Source organism: Cetorhinus maximus, chromosome 15 (assembly GCF_964194155.1).
Source record: "Cetorhinus maximus chromosome 15, sCetMax3.hap1.1, whole genome shotgun sequence".
In the NCBI taxonomy this organism is placed as follows: domain Eukaryota; kingdom Metazoa; phylum Chordata; class Chondrichthyes; order Lamniformes; family Cetorhinidae; genus Cetorhinus; species Cetorhinus maximus.
In genome coordinates this window covers 84240398-84254779 of record NC_135893.1, presented here as the reverse complement: position 1 = coordinate 84254779, position 14382 = coordinate 84240398, and the positions used below count along the sequence as shown (strand labels likewise).

At 47.5% G+C, this 14382-nt stretch overlaps 1 protein-coding gene across 4 annotated transcripts in view; it reads right to left on the bottom strand.

Moving 5' to 3' along the window:
* Window positions 1–14382, bottom strand: part of glis2b (GLIS family zinc finger 2b) — a 57412-nt gene that overhangs the window by 7797 nt on the left and 35233 nt on the right. For 3 of the 4 annotated variants that reach the window (XM_078558776.1, XM_078558779.1, XM_078558778.1), the window contains exons 2-5: window positions 6033–6305; window positions 3292–3473; window positions 2593–2772; window positions 314–447 (exon numbers count right to left, since the gene is read on the bottom strand). In XM_078558776.1, the coding sequence (XP_078414902.1) occupies window positions 314–447; window positions 2593–2772; window positions 3292–3473; window positions 6033–6213 (677 nt within the window). In that variant the 5' untranslated portion in view covers window positions 6214–6305. Of the gene's footprint in view, window positions 1–313; window positions 448–2592; window positions 2773–3291; window positions 3474–6032; window positions 6306–10958; window positions 11244–14382 lie in introns of all 4 variants that reach the window. The other variant, XM_078558777.1, reaches the window with a different exon arrangement.

Here is a 14382-nt window from a genome sequence, read left to right as displayed (position 1 = left end):
GAAGTTCTTCTCTGAGAGTAGTCAATCTGTGGAATTCTTTACCGCAGAGGGCTGGAGAGGCTGGGTCGTTAAGTATATTCAAGGCTGAGATAGACAGATTTTTAATCAGTAAGGGAATCAAGGATTATGGGGAAAAGGCAGGAAAGTGGAGTTGAGGATTATCAGAACAGCCACAATCTCACTGAATGGTGGAGGAGACTCGATGGGCCGAATGGCCTACTTCTGCGCCTACGTCTTATGGTTTTATGGTCTTATGGTTTTAAGCCAATTCCTGATAGGCCCCTGGCTATGTCAGTGCAGAAGTTTCAAGTACCTGGCATTGAATCCCTTTCCTCTCCGTGCACAGCCTTCCCAGTGGCAACAGTATCCAGTTTCCTTCTCCGGTTTTACATGAAAGTCATTCACATGGTCCACCAGATCCTGGAGCGACTCAAAGAGCTGGTTACACTGCAAGGCAAGAGGTCACCAGAAAAGGGAGAGATCACGGTTCCTTTCACAAACAGAATACAGTTCCAGGGCATCGGAAGTAAAATGAAAGACCTGTATTTCTATAGTGCCTTTCACCGCCTCAGGGCATCCCAAAGCACTTCACAGCCAATGAAGTGTAGTCACTTTTGTAATGGAAAAAAACTGCAGCAGCCAATGTGTGCACAGTAAGTTCCCATAAACAGCACCAAGGTAATGACCAGATAATCTACTTTAGTGATGTTGGCTGTGTCATGAAGATATTAATGTATATAATATTATTGGAAATTATTTTGAATTGTACTTGTGGTGGGGTCTGTGTCTGTGGGTGTGAGTGTGTGTGTCTTAATTGGATTAAAGCCAGCTAGTCTGGGTGCTTTGATGTGTAGTAGTTTTGAGATGTTAAACAGTAAGGTAGAGGGTACATTTGCATTTTGTTGAATAAACCATTCAAAGACTGGGGGTGAAATCTTGCACCTAGCTAGGAGACACCAAGCAATATGTTTATATTACTAATTAAATTGGTTCTACGAAAGGGGTTTTATTGTTAGAAGAGGAGGAGTTCAAAGGGCCTGGTGATACAATGAGAATTTGCATTCAGAGGGCAGGCTAAGTATATACAGAAGAGTTTTATGTGTGTAGGTAAAAGGCATGTAAGGTCTAAGCCGCCTGTAAGCCTATTGAAAGGACCAAATTGAAAGGACCCTCATATTGAATTCATAAGATAAAATGTGCATTGCTTGGTGTCTGTTTGAAGTCTATGGGTTACTGTTGCCTTGTTGAAGAGTTACCTGGGAGTGATTCATTTGGAAATTTGTTTAAAAGTTATTATGGTAGTAATTTGTAGACATGTGAATGTGTTTAAATTTGTTGTTAAATTAATAAATGTTTAATTTAATTTATATAAAAAACCTCTGGAGGCTTGGTGGTTTCATTTCTGAATTCAGAGTTGCATCTCAAACATACCAATTGAAAATATAGGTTATGACAGTTGTTTTAAGTTTCCCTCTGGGATTTTAAATAACTCAGCTTTTACCAACTACTGTGTCATGACAGGCTGACAGATAAATATTGGCCAGAACACTAGCAAGGACTTCCCTGTTCTTCTTTCAATAGTGCTGTGAGATCCTTTACATCCACCTGAGAGGGCAGGTGGGACCTTGGTTTAAAGTTTCACCCCACAATGCAGCACTTCCTCAGCATTAACTCTCCAACAGTGCAGCATTCCTTCAGTACTGTCCCTCTGACAGTGCAGCACTCCCTCAGTACTGACCCTCTGACAATGCAGAACTCCCTCAGGACTGCCCCTCTGACAGCACAGTATTCTCTCAGGACTGCCCTTCTGACAGCACAGCATTCCCTCAGGACTGCCCCTCTGACAGCGCAGCACTCCCTCAGGACTACCTCTCTGATGGTGCAGCAATCTATCCGTCCTGCCCGTCCGATAGTGCAGCACTCTCTCAGCATTAACTCTCCAACAGTGCAGCATTCCCTCAGGACTGCCCCTCTGACAGCGCAGCACTTTCTCAGGGCTGCCTCACTGACAGTGCAGCACTCCCTCAGGACTGCCCCTCTGACAGTGCAGCACTCCCTCAGGACTGCCCCTCTGACAGCGCAGCACTCCCTCAGGACTGCCCCTCTGACAGCGCAGCACTCCCTCAGGACTGCCCCTCTGACAGCACAGCACTCCCTCAGGACTGCCCCTCTGACAGCACATCACTCCCTCAGGACTGCCCCGCTGATAGTGCAGCATTCCCTCAGAATTGCCCTTCTGACAGTGGAGTGACAATCTTTTTACTCAGAGTCACGAGTGAACCCACTGAGCCACAAATGTCATGTGACAAAACCTCCAGGAATATGTCTGGTCAGAGTTTCTGAGCCTTGTTTCAATTGCTCCAGAATTGAGCAGAGGTAAAGCAGTCCAGCAATACCTCCCGATCATTGAGCTGCTGGGAACAACGCAGAGGATGTCGTAGGAGAGGACTGGGCTCAGTTTGTGACAGACTCACTGGTGCCATCGTAGCAGCACCAAACAACAGAGGGAAACATGTATCCTTGCACAGGCACTGAGCTCCTGAACCCCCTCATGGCAACAGGGGGAGGTGGGGACTGAGGGCTTCCACTTACCTTGCGCCACCTGCAAGCCAGCTGTTCCATGGGGAGCTCCAGCAGGTTTGGCATCTCCTTAGGAGGTGTCACCAGCAAAGGGGATGGCAGGTGCACTGGGCTGCTGGAACCCAGTGGCAGGAAGAACTGGAATGTCTGTGAGCTCTGACTTCCTTCCAGGAAGCGGATTGGCTGTGGCTCCTGCAAAGGCAACATGGTAAAATATTCATTCATCATTATCTCCAGGTGTTTGTTTCCTATTTCTCTCCTGAAGCTGCAGGATCCTGATTACAGTGTTCATTGTTTAAGTGTAAGCCTAGACATTGTTTATCCTGGGTACCCATTATTCAATATTTAAAGTCGCCCAAATCCCTCAAATAGATTTCATCCTGTTACTCACTCCAGGTATCCATTATTCTATATAAATATATAAATCACCCGAACCCTCAATTAGATTCCACTCTGTAACTCATTCCCAGGTATCTGTTATTGTACACATAAACCATCCGAACCCCTCGATTAAACTTCAGCCAGTAACTCACTCATGGGCATATGTTATTCTATATATAACTCCCCCTGAAGCCCCAGATTGAATGCGCAGACAGTGAGTGTTAGCTGGACAGGCAGCTGAGGTGCTACCAATGGCCTCAGGCCATTCAGAATTATGACAGTGTGATCAGTGTGTTATTCCTGCTATCGTCCCAGGCACTGGATACTTACGGCGCTAACACCGGGCGATGCATCATCACTGTTCTGCAGTTCCTCAGGCAGTGTAGCAGATCCAGGGGGAGAGTCAAGACCAGAGCCTGGAGACAGGCTGAGATCCACAATGGAGACCGAGCTCCGAGCAGGAGAAAAATGCAAGTCCAACTTCTCCTGGTCCTGGGAACTGATTGACGGACCTGGAGTGAGAGTAAGAGAGAGGCATGTGTGTCACTGAGCACTTATCAACCGGCACTTGATCCATATGTGTTAACTGTTGATGATACTAGGCGCTGGCTGTGAAAAACATCAACAGTCTTTTATAAACGTTAGCATAACAACCCTGCTTTGATAACATTATACCTCTATTAATAAAGACAGGGATCCCATGTGTTTGATCTCTTTCAAAGAGCTAGCACAGGTGCAATGGGATGAATGGCCTCCTTCTGTATGATTCTAACAACTTTATTCATTTATCCTGCCATCAAACCAGAGGGAATTCCAGAATTTCCTATGCAGGATCCTGACTCCCGATGTTGGATTAAAGTGGTAAGCAGGATTGTCTGTACCAGCTGAAATGATGACAGGTTACCTAGGAACGTCAGACAGACTGCACGGTGGGGAATGCTGGCCAGTTCCTCACAGCTTGTAGAGGCCTTTCTCAAAGCAACATTGACTGAGACCTGGAGTCACGTTAATCACCCAGCCTCTCTGTGCATCGACAACAGACCAGAGAAACTGGGTAGCAGAGAAAAGTGCAAAGATGCTGTTGGGGCAAATGTCAGGGTCACCTGATTTTCCCCCTGACTCTCAGTAGTTTATCTCCATGAAAAGTGAAGAAAAGACTTGCAAAGTCCCAAAGTGCTCTCCAGCCCATGAGGTACTTTTGAAGTACAGTCACTGGCATGAATTTTACATACACCTAGTGGGCATTGGGGTGGGGGGCACAGGAAATAGGGTGGGTGCATTTCCCACCACTTTCCCACCCAACTCCGAGCGCACCCCCATAATACAGGGAGTGGGTGGGTGCCGACCTTATTTAAATGAAAATTTAAGGGTTAGTTAGGCTGGTTATCAAGCCAATTGACCCTTATAACATGCCGCCCATGCCATAAAACATTTGGCGTGGGCAGCAGGGCAGGAGAGGGCAGCCCGATTTTTTTAATTTAAATGTTTAAAGGTGGGAAGGAAGCAGATGTCACTCTTCGGGGGCTGCTCTTTGCTAATCGTGTGGCGGCCACCCCCACCCCCCCCACTTTAGATCGAATTCTCCCTTCCGTCCTACCTGCTCCCTCCCTTAAATCCAACCCTTCCCCCACCCCACTGCCCCTCCCCCTAACCAAAGCCTCCTGGCCCAAGGCCCCGGACTTAACCTGCTCCAGGGATCCATGGGCCTTGATCTTCTTTTCCTTCTGCAGTCCCAGCAGCAGCCACTGATGCCTTCCTGGTGCTGTTGGGACTGATGAAGCTGATTGGTCGGCAGCTCCAGAGGGCGGGGCTTTCACCCCATTGAGGGGCGGAGGTCCCACTCGGCCCTCATTCGTCCACCCTGCGGGGCTTTATTTCCTGGGGTTGGGGTGCCATCAGTCCACTGTTGCAATGTAGGAAACATGGCAGCCAATTTGCACACTGCAAGCTCCCACACAGAGCAATGTGATAAAAGATAAAATAATCTGGTTTTAGTGCTGTTAGTTGAAGGATATTACCATGGAAGAAGGCAAACAATGCCTCATTTAATGTCTCATTTGATGGACGACACCTCCAACAATGCAGCTCTCCCTCCTTCTGCACGGCCTGTATTAGCCTGGACTTTGTGTTCGAGTCTCAGGAGTGGGACATTTACATAAAACTTACATACAATACCCAGCACAGAAACAGGCCATTTGACCCAACTAGCCTGTGCTGTGTCTCTTCCATTCTAACTACCTCAACTCAGTCTTTCTGCATATTTTTTCAACCCCCTTTTCTCTTCTGCACTCGTCTAGTTTCCTTTTGAAAACATCTCAACTCAACCCATTTCCTGTGGTAGCAGGTTCTACATTCTAACAAGTGCGTAAAGAAATTTCTCCTCATTTTCCTGCTGGATTTGTTAGTAGCTATCTTGTATTTATGGCGCCTCGTTTTAGATTCACCCATAAGTGGGAACATTCTCTTGTCACCTACCCTGTCAAACCCGTTCATAATTTTAAGAATCATTATCAGCTCTCCGCAAAGTCCTCTCTTTTCTCAAAAAGAACACCCGGCCCTGTTCAATCTTTCCCGATGGCTGTCATCTCTCAGTTCTAATGTTTTCCTTTGCACTTTCTCCAGTTTTCCTGTCCGTATTATAATATGAAGACCAGAAATGTGCAGTGTGTCCTGACCAGGGTCTTACACAAGTTTAACATAACTTCACTACATTTGAATTCTGTAGCCCTCGAGATAAATCCCAGTGTTTTTTTTTTAGCATTGTTGACCTGCAGCACTGCTTTTAATGACTTATTTATCTGAATCCCCTTGTTCTCCTACCCATTCAGTTTCTTATTTTTGATGTTTCTGTTTTTCCCATCAAACCTGAGTCAGCGGTGAGAGTACTACATTGGGCCACGGGCTGAAATAAATAGTTTTCAGCACCTGGGGGTGGAGTGGCAGGAACTAAGATCCACCGGGCACAATGTGGAGAATACTTTCAGTTTCCCACCAGTATGAGTTGTTACTATCAAAGAGAGTGTTCCCCAGTTTCCCAGGTGCTCGTCGATCAAAAAGAGAAGGTCCCTCACCAGACTGAACGGGCTGGGGAGATGCTGGCGTGATGATAGCTGTTCCATCAGCTGTCATCTTCAGCTCTCTCCGGGCACTGCTCTCCTCCACGCTCTCGAAGCCTTTCTGCTTCTTCCCCCTCATCATGCGAAGCTTGGAAATGCTGAGCTTCAGATCCAAGGGCTCATCCAGGGAATGCATCCTCACAGTAACGGCACTGAGGAGGAACGGTGGTCGGTGCTCACAGTGCCCTGAGCCCAGACTGGGAAACCCCTTCAACAAAGCGTTAAATCCTGAAAAACAGAACAGCAAATTCATTATCTAGGTTGGCAAATGGAAGAATTTCAGTTGCATAATCACTCTAGCATCGTGTGTTCAAACACACACAAAAACATTTTATAGGCAAGGAGCTAAAGTTGTAATCCAATGAGTCTTGTTTTATGGCAAACACAGCAGCTATTTTACACAAAAACAGCAATAATATGGATGTTCTTTTATACTGGTGGAGGTATAGCTGTTGGCCAAGACACTGGGAGAAAGAACTCTGCTCTTCCAAGAGAGCCATAGGATTTTTTATGTCACCTGAAGAGGTAGAAAAAGCTTTGGTTTAACATCTCACCTGAAAGAAAGCATCTCCAATGGTGCAGCATGCCCTTTAGCACTGCAATGCCATGTCTGCCTATGTTATGCACTGGTAACTCACTCCCATAGGTCTCTTATTCTCCACATAACTCGCTCGCAAGAGTAAATGGCTCATTGATCTATTTCCAATGCAGAGTTAACTTCTATCCCAGTTACACTGCGTATAGGTCATTCTGACCTGCAGATGCAACAATAATCTCTGCCAAACGCTCCTGATTCTGCCTTTAGCACTAACCATGACCTGATGCAAAACCTGCCTATGATGCTCACTGTGAATCAATGGTACTTCTGAGCTCTTTGCCTGACAAGCCACTAGGCTCCACTCATTCTGAATATTTTGCTTCTTCACTCAACAAAGACCCACTTTGGTTGTACAATCAAAGCTGACACTCCAGTTACGTACTGGAGGGAAATGCAAAATCTCAAGGTTGGGACAGTGTGTGGCTTTGAAATTTAGTGGGAATTGTCCTGGTTGTCCACTGCACAAAGAGCAGGAACATGGGGTGGAGGAGTTTACACTGTCTCACCGACAGATGGTGGACCAGAAAGACCCCTCCACCTTGGAAAATAAGGGAACCAAAGTTTGATTTTGCCCAGACTGGCCGTTTTGTGCTATAAGTATCTTGTATTACTATGGACTGGATTTTCATGGCGTCAGGGAGACTTCTTGGAGGGTTCAAAATGGTGAGCAGGAGCCAGATCAGGAAGTCCCACTCCCACTCTCAGTGTTTCCGATATTGACAACTGTGTGAAAGGGGGCGTAAAGCAAACTCGTGGCATTTACAAATCAGCTGGGCCATTTAAAGAGATAGGAGAATCAGGAAGTCATAATTTTCACTGTCAAAAGGTGCAAAAATCACTGTGGTGTGTTCCATGACTTGGTACTGGAGATGTGAACCACCCTGAAGGTCTGGGGTGAAGAGCTCTAAGCCTTATACAGAGCTGTGTGAGGTATCAGATTTAAAGCTGAATTTGCCTCTGAGATAGAGGCTGCTGCCTGACCTCAGGGAAGGGGTGGCTGGAAAAGAGCAAGGGCACATCCGTGCGGGCTCACCTTCATCATTCCTCGCCTCGTGGCCTAGGAGGGCAACATCACAGACTGCCAGTGTGCAGAGTGCTGCCCATGAATGAAGGTAGGTTGAAGAAATGGGCACAGGGCCTTCCCACAAGTGGCATAAAGAGGAAACAGCACCGTGTGGCTAGAGCCAGGGTACATGGGCATGAGGTGGCAGAGTCCCCAGAGAGAGCAGCAAGAAAGAAGAGGGTGAGATATTGTCCTGAGTAAAGGGTATACCGGAACAGGTTCAGCTTCCTTGACATGACTGAAAGGCAATATTGGTGAGGGTTTCAAATGTCTCAGAATATAGTCAGAGACATCGGCGCCATGTTGGAGGCAGACCTCGTGTCTCCAACAACAGGTGCCCACGCCCTGCCAATTGCGGAGAAAGTTACTGTGGCCCTGGTCTTTTATGCAGCCAGATCCTTCTGGGCTCTGCTGCTGACTGCTGCAGCAATCCACAAACAGCCAACCACAGCTGCAGAACATCAGTGACCAATGCCCTTTTCACTAATAAAAACAGAAAATGCTGGAAAAGCTCAGCAGGTCTGGCAGCATCTGTGGCAAAAGAAACAGAGTCAACGCTTTGAGTCCTTATGACTCTTCTTGAGAGCTGAAGGGAAGTAGAAATGTGATGAAATTTATACTGTTTAAGGGGGGCGGAGCAGGGGAAGCTGGATAAAAGGGCCAGTGATAGGTGGGGAAAGATTGACAAAGACGTCATGGACAAAAAGAAAAGGGAGTGTTAATGGTAGTGGTAAGGGCTAAAGGAAGTGCTGATGGTGGCATAAAGGCAAGAAAGCAGAATGTGTTAATAGCAGAACAAGGGTAAGCACTCTGTGAAAGAACAAAAGCCCTTTTTGCTAAGGTAGGGGAGCACATTAATTTTCCAATAGATGTGGAGTCTCAGAGCCAAAGTACAATAGGGTTCATGTCAATAGCTGGCTTTCTGTAAGTTCAAGTTCTGACAGATTGCACACACATTGCCGCCAAATCACCATCATCGGAGGCACACAGATACATGAATAGAACGTCTTTTCATTCCATCAATGTACAGCTTGTGTGTGACTACAATAAGGCTCTCCTTCACTTCTGCACACGATCCTTGGAAGCTGCCATGAAGCTTTCATCCTGAGGGAGCCAAACCTGGCTCACCTTTTCCAGCCTATACCCCAGGTTGTGGCTACTTATTGGGCAACAAAGGTTATCCATTGAGGATGTGGCTGCTTTCTCCATTGCGCCAAGTGGAGATGGTGCCAGGACATCTCTATAACAGCAGTCACCTTCAAACCAGGGCAACCAACAAGCAGGCCACTGGCCTTTTAAAAGTGTGTTTCCGATGCTTTGACCCCGCTGGAGGAGCACTGCAATACTCTCCTGCAAGGGTGTCAAGGATAGTGGTGACCTGCTGCATGCTGCATAATGTGGTGCGGTGAAGGGGTGTACATATTCAAGATCCAGAGCCCAGTGTAGTAGACTGCTCATCGGAGGAGGAGGTGGTGGAGGAGGAGGTGGAGCCATCAGCCTCAGATGAAGATGAGCACGAGGATGAGAGGGACAAGGGGGGAAATGATGAAAGGCATGCCCAGCTACCTAGAGCTAGCTCAGCACATGCGCCATAGTCAACAGGGAGGACCTAAGAGAGAGCTGCTTCTCCTAAGCAACATTTGAGGATGTAGATGCCCCCTCGGAGATAAATGGCTATCCAGCCATCACTAGATGAGTACCTTTGATACCATCGCTGCCTCACATCTCCAAGGAGATATCCATTCTGCCACAAGACGGAAAATCTAAAAGTGTTTCTTGGAGAGCGTCGAATAAACGGTGAAGAAGTCACCTAGTCATGAACTGAGGCCTGACTCCTATGTCAGGAGTGCTCCTGTGTAGTGTCAATTGAGACTCAGGACATGCAGGTATGACAAATGCACCAACAGAAATGCTATAACTCTAGACTAGGCAGTGCCACATAAGTGCCAGGCAATGACCACCTCCAACATGAGAGAATCTAACCATCTGCGCTTGACATTAAATGGCATTACCACTGTCACTGGGTCAAAATCCTGGAACTCCTTTATTAACAGCATCATGGATGTACCTACACCAGATGGAGTGCAAAGCTTGAAGATGGCACCTCACCACCACCTTCTCAAGGGAAATTAGGGACGGGCAATAAACGCTGACTTGGCCAGTGATACCCACATTGGTTGACTGCTATCAGCAGCGGATGTCTCACGCTTTGTGCTCTACCCGACTTGACTCTAATGGACATGCTTGACTTCACACTTCACACTGTCAGGTGACTAAGGGATGGACTTCTGGCTGCAACCTTCAGTGACTCTGTTAAGATGTGTGTTGTACAATTGTGTAATTCACAGTTGTGTGTTTACCGGGTTATTGTAAGCGCTAGTCAACAAGTATAGACCAGTACATCCAGCCTTTGATTTATATTATATATTTACAGAAAGTGAAAAACAATGTGAGATATAACACCACATGTGAACCCATCAGTGATCGAAACGTCATGGTGTCTTTCGAGCTCAAACACTCCTACGTGGTGCCCCCTGTGTTGCCTTGGAAGAGGTGGAGGCAGTCTGTTCGCCTCTCTGTCTGTCTGTAAGGCATTGAGGAGCTTCATGGCCGCCCTTTTCATACAGGTGCCCATTGGGGACTTACCTGAGACTGCAGGGCCTGCAATGGAGGGGCAGCTACGGTCACTGGAGCATAGATGAGGGCTGAGGGACCAGGGAAGCTGTGGAAGATGAGTGCACAGAACCACTCACAGCAGCCTCATGCTCCTCTGCAACCTCCTCAGCCCTGGGTTGGCTTTCTGGAGGGCTGGATGGGGTGGGGCAGAGCAGGCGTCCATTCCAGCAACCGTTGTGCCACCAGTGAGAATACCCAGTTATGGGTGTGCAGCTCCTCATATGTATTCCATAGTGGGGAGCACTCAAATTCTGAACTGACTGCTCCAGGAGTGAGCCTCGTTCCCTGCACAGGAATTCACGGTGCTCTTGCATCCACTCAGAGTGATGCTGAATGTGACTCTCCATGAGATTTGGCCATTATCTCATGATTAGACCTCATGTGGTCAAGCGCCAGAGACAAGGTCGAGCTCATCACCATGATGGGGCTCCTCCACTCACTGTGCATGAGCTCGCATTGCCTTGGGGAACTCCGCCAAGTGTCTGCAGATCTGCTGCTGCTGATCCAAGCACTGTGCCCCGTAAGGTGACTCCTCAGGCCCTACCTCTACGCCAGCTGGAGCATCATCGTCACTACTCTCCCTCCTCCAAGGGGGACTGTGCACAGATATCTTTGACTCTGACACCTCCTCCTGCACTCTGGTGCTGTGCCCTTCACCTCGTGCAACCGACTCTGAATGTGCACTGCTTCTCTCCGCAGCGCTAGTATCTGTGATGGTGGATTGTGGGCTGGTCAGATGGGACAGTGCTTCCTCTGTCATTTCCCCTCCTCCTCCTTCTATGCCTGAGGGATATTCCGGCTCTGGAGGGTGGCCATGCGGCGATGGGATCTGCGTGAGATACAACAGGACACAGTTATTGTAAGCCCAGGTCAGTGTAAGAGCACGTGCACTTACATGTCATTCTCAACCACATACAAGCAGCAGCCTTGGCCTGGAATCCTTCCTTCACGTTCCACCATGCACCAACTGCCCATTATGACTGATCCGCCTCCCCCATGCTGAATAACCATCACCCCCACCAATGAAACCATGCTTGAAGGTGTCTATAACACTGCCTAGGGCACCTGCTATGGGTGTTTCGCCATCTCCTACACTGGTCTGGGGGGGGGCACACACACATGATCTGCATGGCCCTCTCCTCCAGTGGGCGAATCAGCCTGAGATTCGCATAGCCATCCCCTGTCTGGGACATTAGCATTTTGAACTTCCTTTTCCCATAAGTGAACAATGAAGACAAGCTTAGGGACATTAATCCTGTATCGATGCACAAGCATGGTCCATGTGGCCGTGTGTCAAAGTGGGCATTCAGATGCCACCCCATTTATGCTTTGACATACAAGAGTTTCATGCCCAATCAGTCATCCTTATTGATGGGGCGTACGTGGAAATTATCTCCCATCTGATGTCTCAGTCATCTAAGACCTAAACCAGAGGCAAATGTATGCTTCAGTCGAACAGTTCACCTTGCCTGAGTGCAGCAGGTGGTGGAACCACACGCAGCACTGAATCCATGTTCAGACACATACGCCTGATGCACGCACTGAAGCAGCAATTGCCTGCCACACTCTCTTCATTACAGCCAGAGGGTTCCTTCTACCTGCTGGATACAGGGTATCGCTCCAGCCTTCAACCTCCTGCACCAGGATCTCCATAAGACTGATGTATAGTCGTTTGGTGGTACAGAACTTGAGTATTGCTGAAAAAAGAGACATTTTTTGTTGGAGCACTCTCTTCTTATTACAGTTTGAATTTACTGTTTCCCCGACATTGGCATTTTCTTGCAACTGATGATTTCAAAAAAACTTTGAAAAAAAAAGTCTCTTTTTTCAGCAAGACTCAAGACACGCTGTTCCTCTGGAACATTCTGGGACATTCTGCCATGACAATGAATAAAGCACATGGATGAGTCATGATTCTCTCTTTATGCTGCTCTACTCAATATCCACTTCATATTGGAAACTTCTTCTTGAGTGGTGCACAGACGTGTGTTGTTGGGGACGTCCATTCGCAGGTTGTGTGGACTGTCCTCGTGTGTGAGCACCCCAGGTGTGTTCTGGAGCTGCTGGAATACTCGCTTGGAGTTACACATGCCTGCGAGGACAGCGTGCTGATGTGAAGGTCAAGGGCGAGGTGCCCACAGTTGAAAATGTGAGAGGTGAAAGGTTATGAGGTAGGACATTAGGGATCCACATGTGGGATCCTGATTCCAGCCCCCGAGATGCAATGCTCTTTCACTTGCTGTACAAAGCCATGACCTGCTATAGATGCAAAGATGCTAACATCTACATGGCTGGATGTGGTGGGTCCCACTTTGTGGACACTCCTTACACATATACAAGGGCAGATTTCAGCATCTAGCGTTTCCTATGGAAGGCTCTTGATGGGCTATCTCTTACAGCAACAATAGCCATTTGGACAACATTTAAAACTTATACTCACCTGACAACATAATGAAGTCTCCTCCCATGTAGCCTTGCGACTCCTTCACAACCTCCTTCCTGTCACAGTGAGTTGATTCCCCAGGGCGGCCCTTTATATAGGGGCCGGGTTACGAAAAGCCCACCTCCTAAGTCTGTCCCGCGTTTGCCTCCAAAGTGTTTCTGGGGTTGGAAGTCAGTTCGCAGACACTCGGAAGATTGAGTGAAGGGTCTTTCAAAGGACACTGGAAGACTCGCCCTGGTGTGCCAGGGAGGAGGGAGCCTGCTGAAAAGCCAGCAGGAGTTTGGGACTTAATCCACAAGGTTAAATATCTGCTGAGAGCATGGCATAATGTATAAAGCATTTTCAGTTGAGTTAATTAGCTAATGGGGAGCTACCTTTTCTGTAGTCTGATTTACTAGTTGCCTATTAAGGAATGTTTAATCTATGTTGATTTTAGTTTGTTTGTTACAGTAAAAGTTGTAAAACATAAAATCTTGTCATGCGATCGTTCCTGTGGATCACTGGGAAATTCACGTCTCTTTTTAAAAGCTATCACTTTCTACAGGGATCATAACACCTGCGGCAAAGTTTTGCAGGTCACATTCGGTCTCAATGTGGTGACCAGTCTGATCCTGGTGACCACAGTCATGTGCTGGACTGTCCTTGAAATTCCATTTGTGAAAGGGCTGTGATGTCCTTGCATGGATGGTGTGGATCCTTTTGAGTGGAGACCACTGATTTTGAGGGACGTCAAACCCCGGAGGCTCTACGATAGATCACTCACCAGATCTTTGTCAATAATATTGGTGACAGCCCAGAGGCTGCGCCATTTTTCCTTCATGTTAAAACCTGCATTGCTCACAGCGTTCTCAGAGCTCCGGAAAGTCGCATATTCCATAGGTGCTGATGGTCTTCATGGATTGGCAGTTCTGTGTTGGCTTCAATGCAGTCAAACTCTTACAGTGTTTTTGCCTTCCAGCACACATCATGAGGTGGGATATTAGATAGGACTGGGAGCCATTGGACACGTGTGATTCATTGTACCAGTGATTATCCTCATTGATGTGTTGAGGACAGTGTCCAAGCAGTTTCTGTTGCTGCTCTCTGCACACACAGGGGTATTCTGCTGAAGAGTATACAAGAGCAAGGCTAGCAGTACAAAGAGTATTCGCACTGGCTCCCCAGCTGATGCCTGCTAGTTTCCAGATAATGTTCACTCTGGTCTTGATCTTTTTTGTGACCCTTTTCATACGTTCACAAAACGTGAGGCTGTGATCCAGGGTGGTTCCAAGTACTTGAAGTGCAGTTCATTCCTGACCAGTTTGCTGTAAAAGGAGACCCGAAGTTCACTGTTAGCCAGTCGGTCGCTAAGGTGGAAAGCAGTGAGTGTGGTCCTAGTTGGGTTTGGGTGGAGATGCCAGCATTTGCAATATTGCTCCATCACTTCTTAGTCCTGGGACAAGATGCTGAGATCTTCAAGGCTGGTTGCCTAGGTAGCAAGGGGTTGGAGATGACAACCATCACATGGTCCACCCTGTTTTTAACT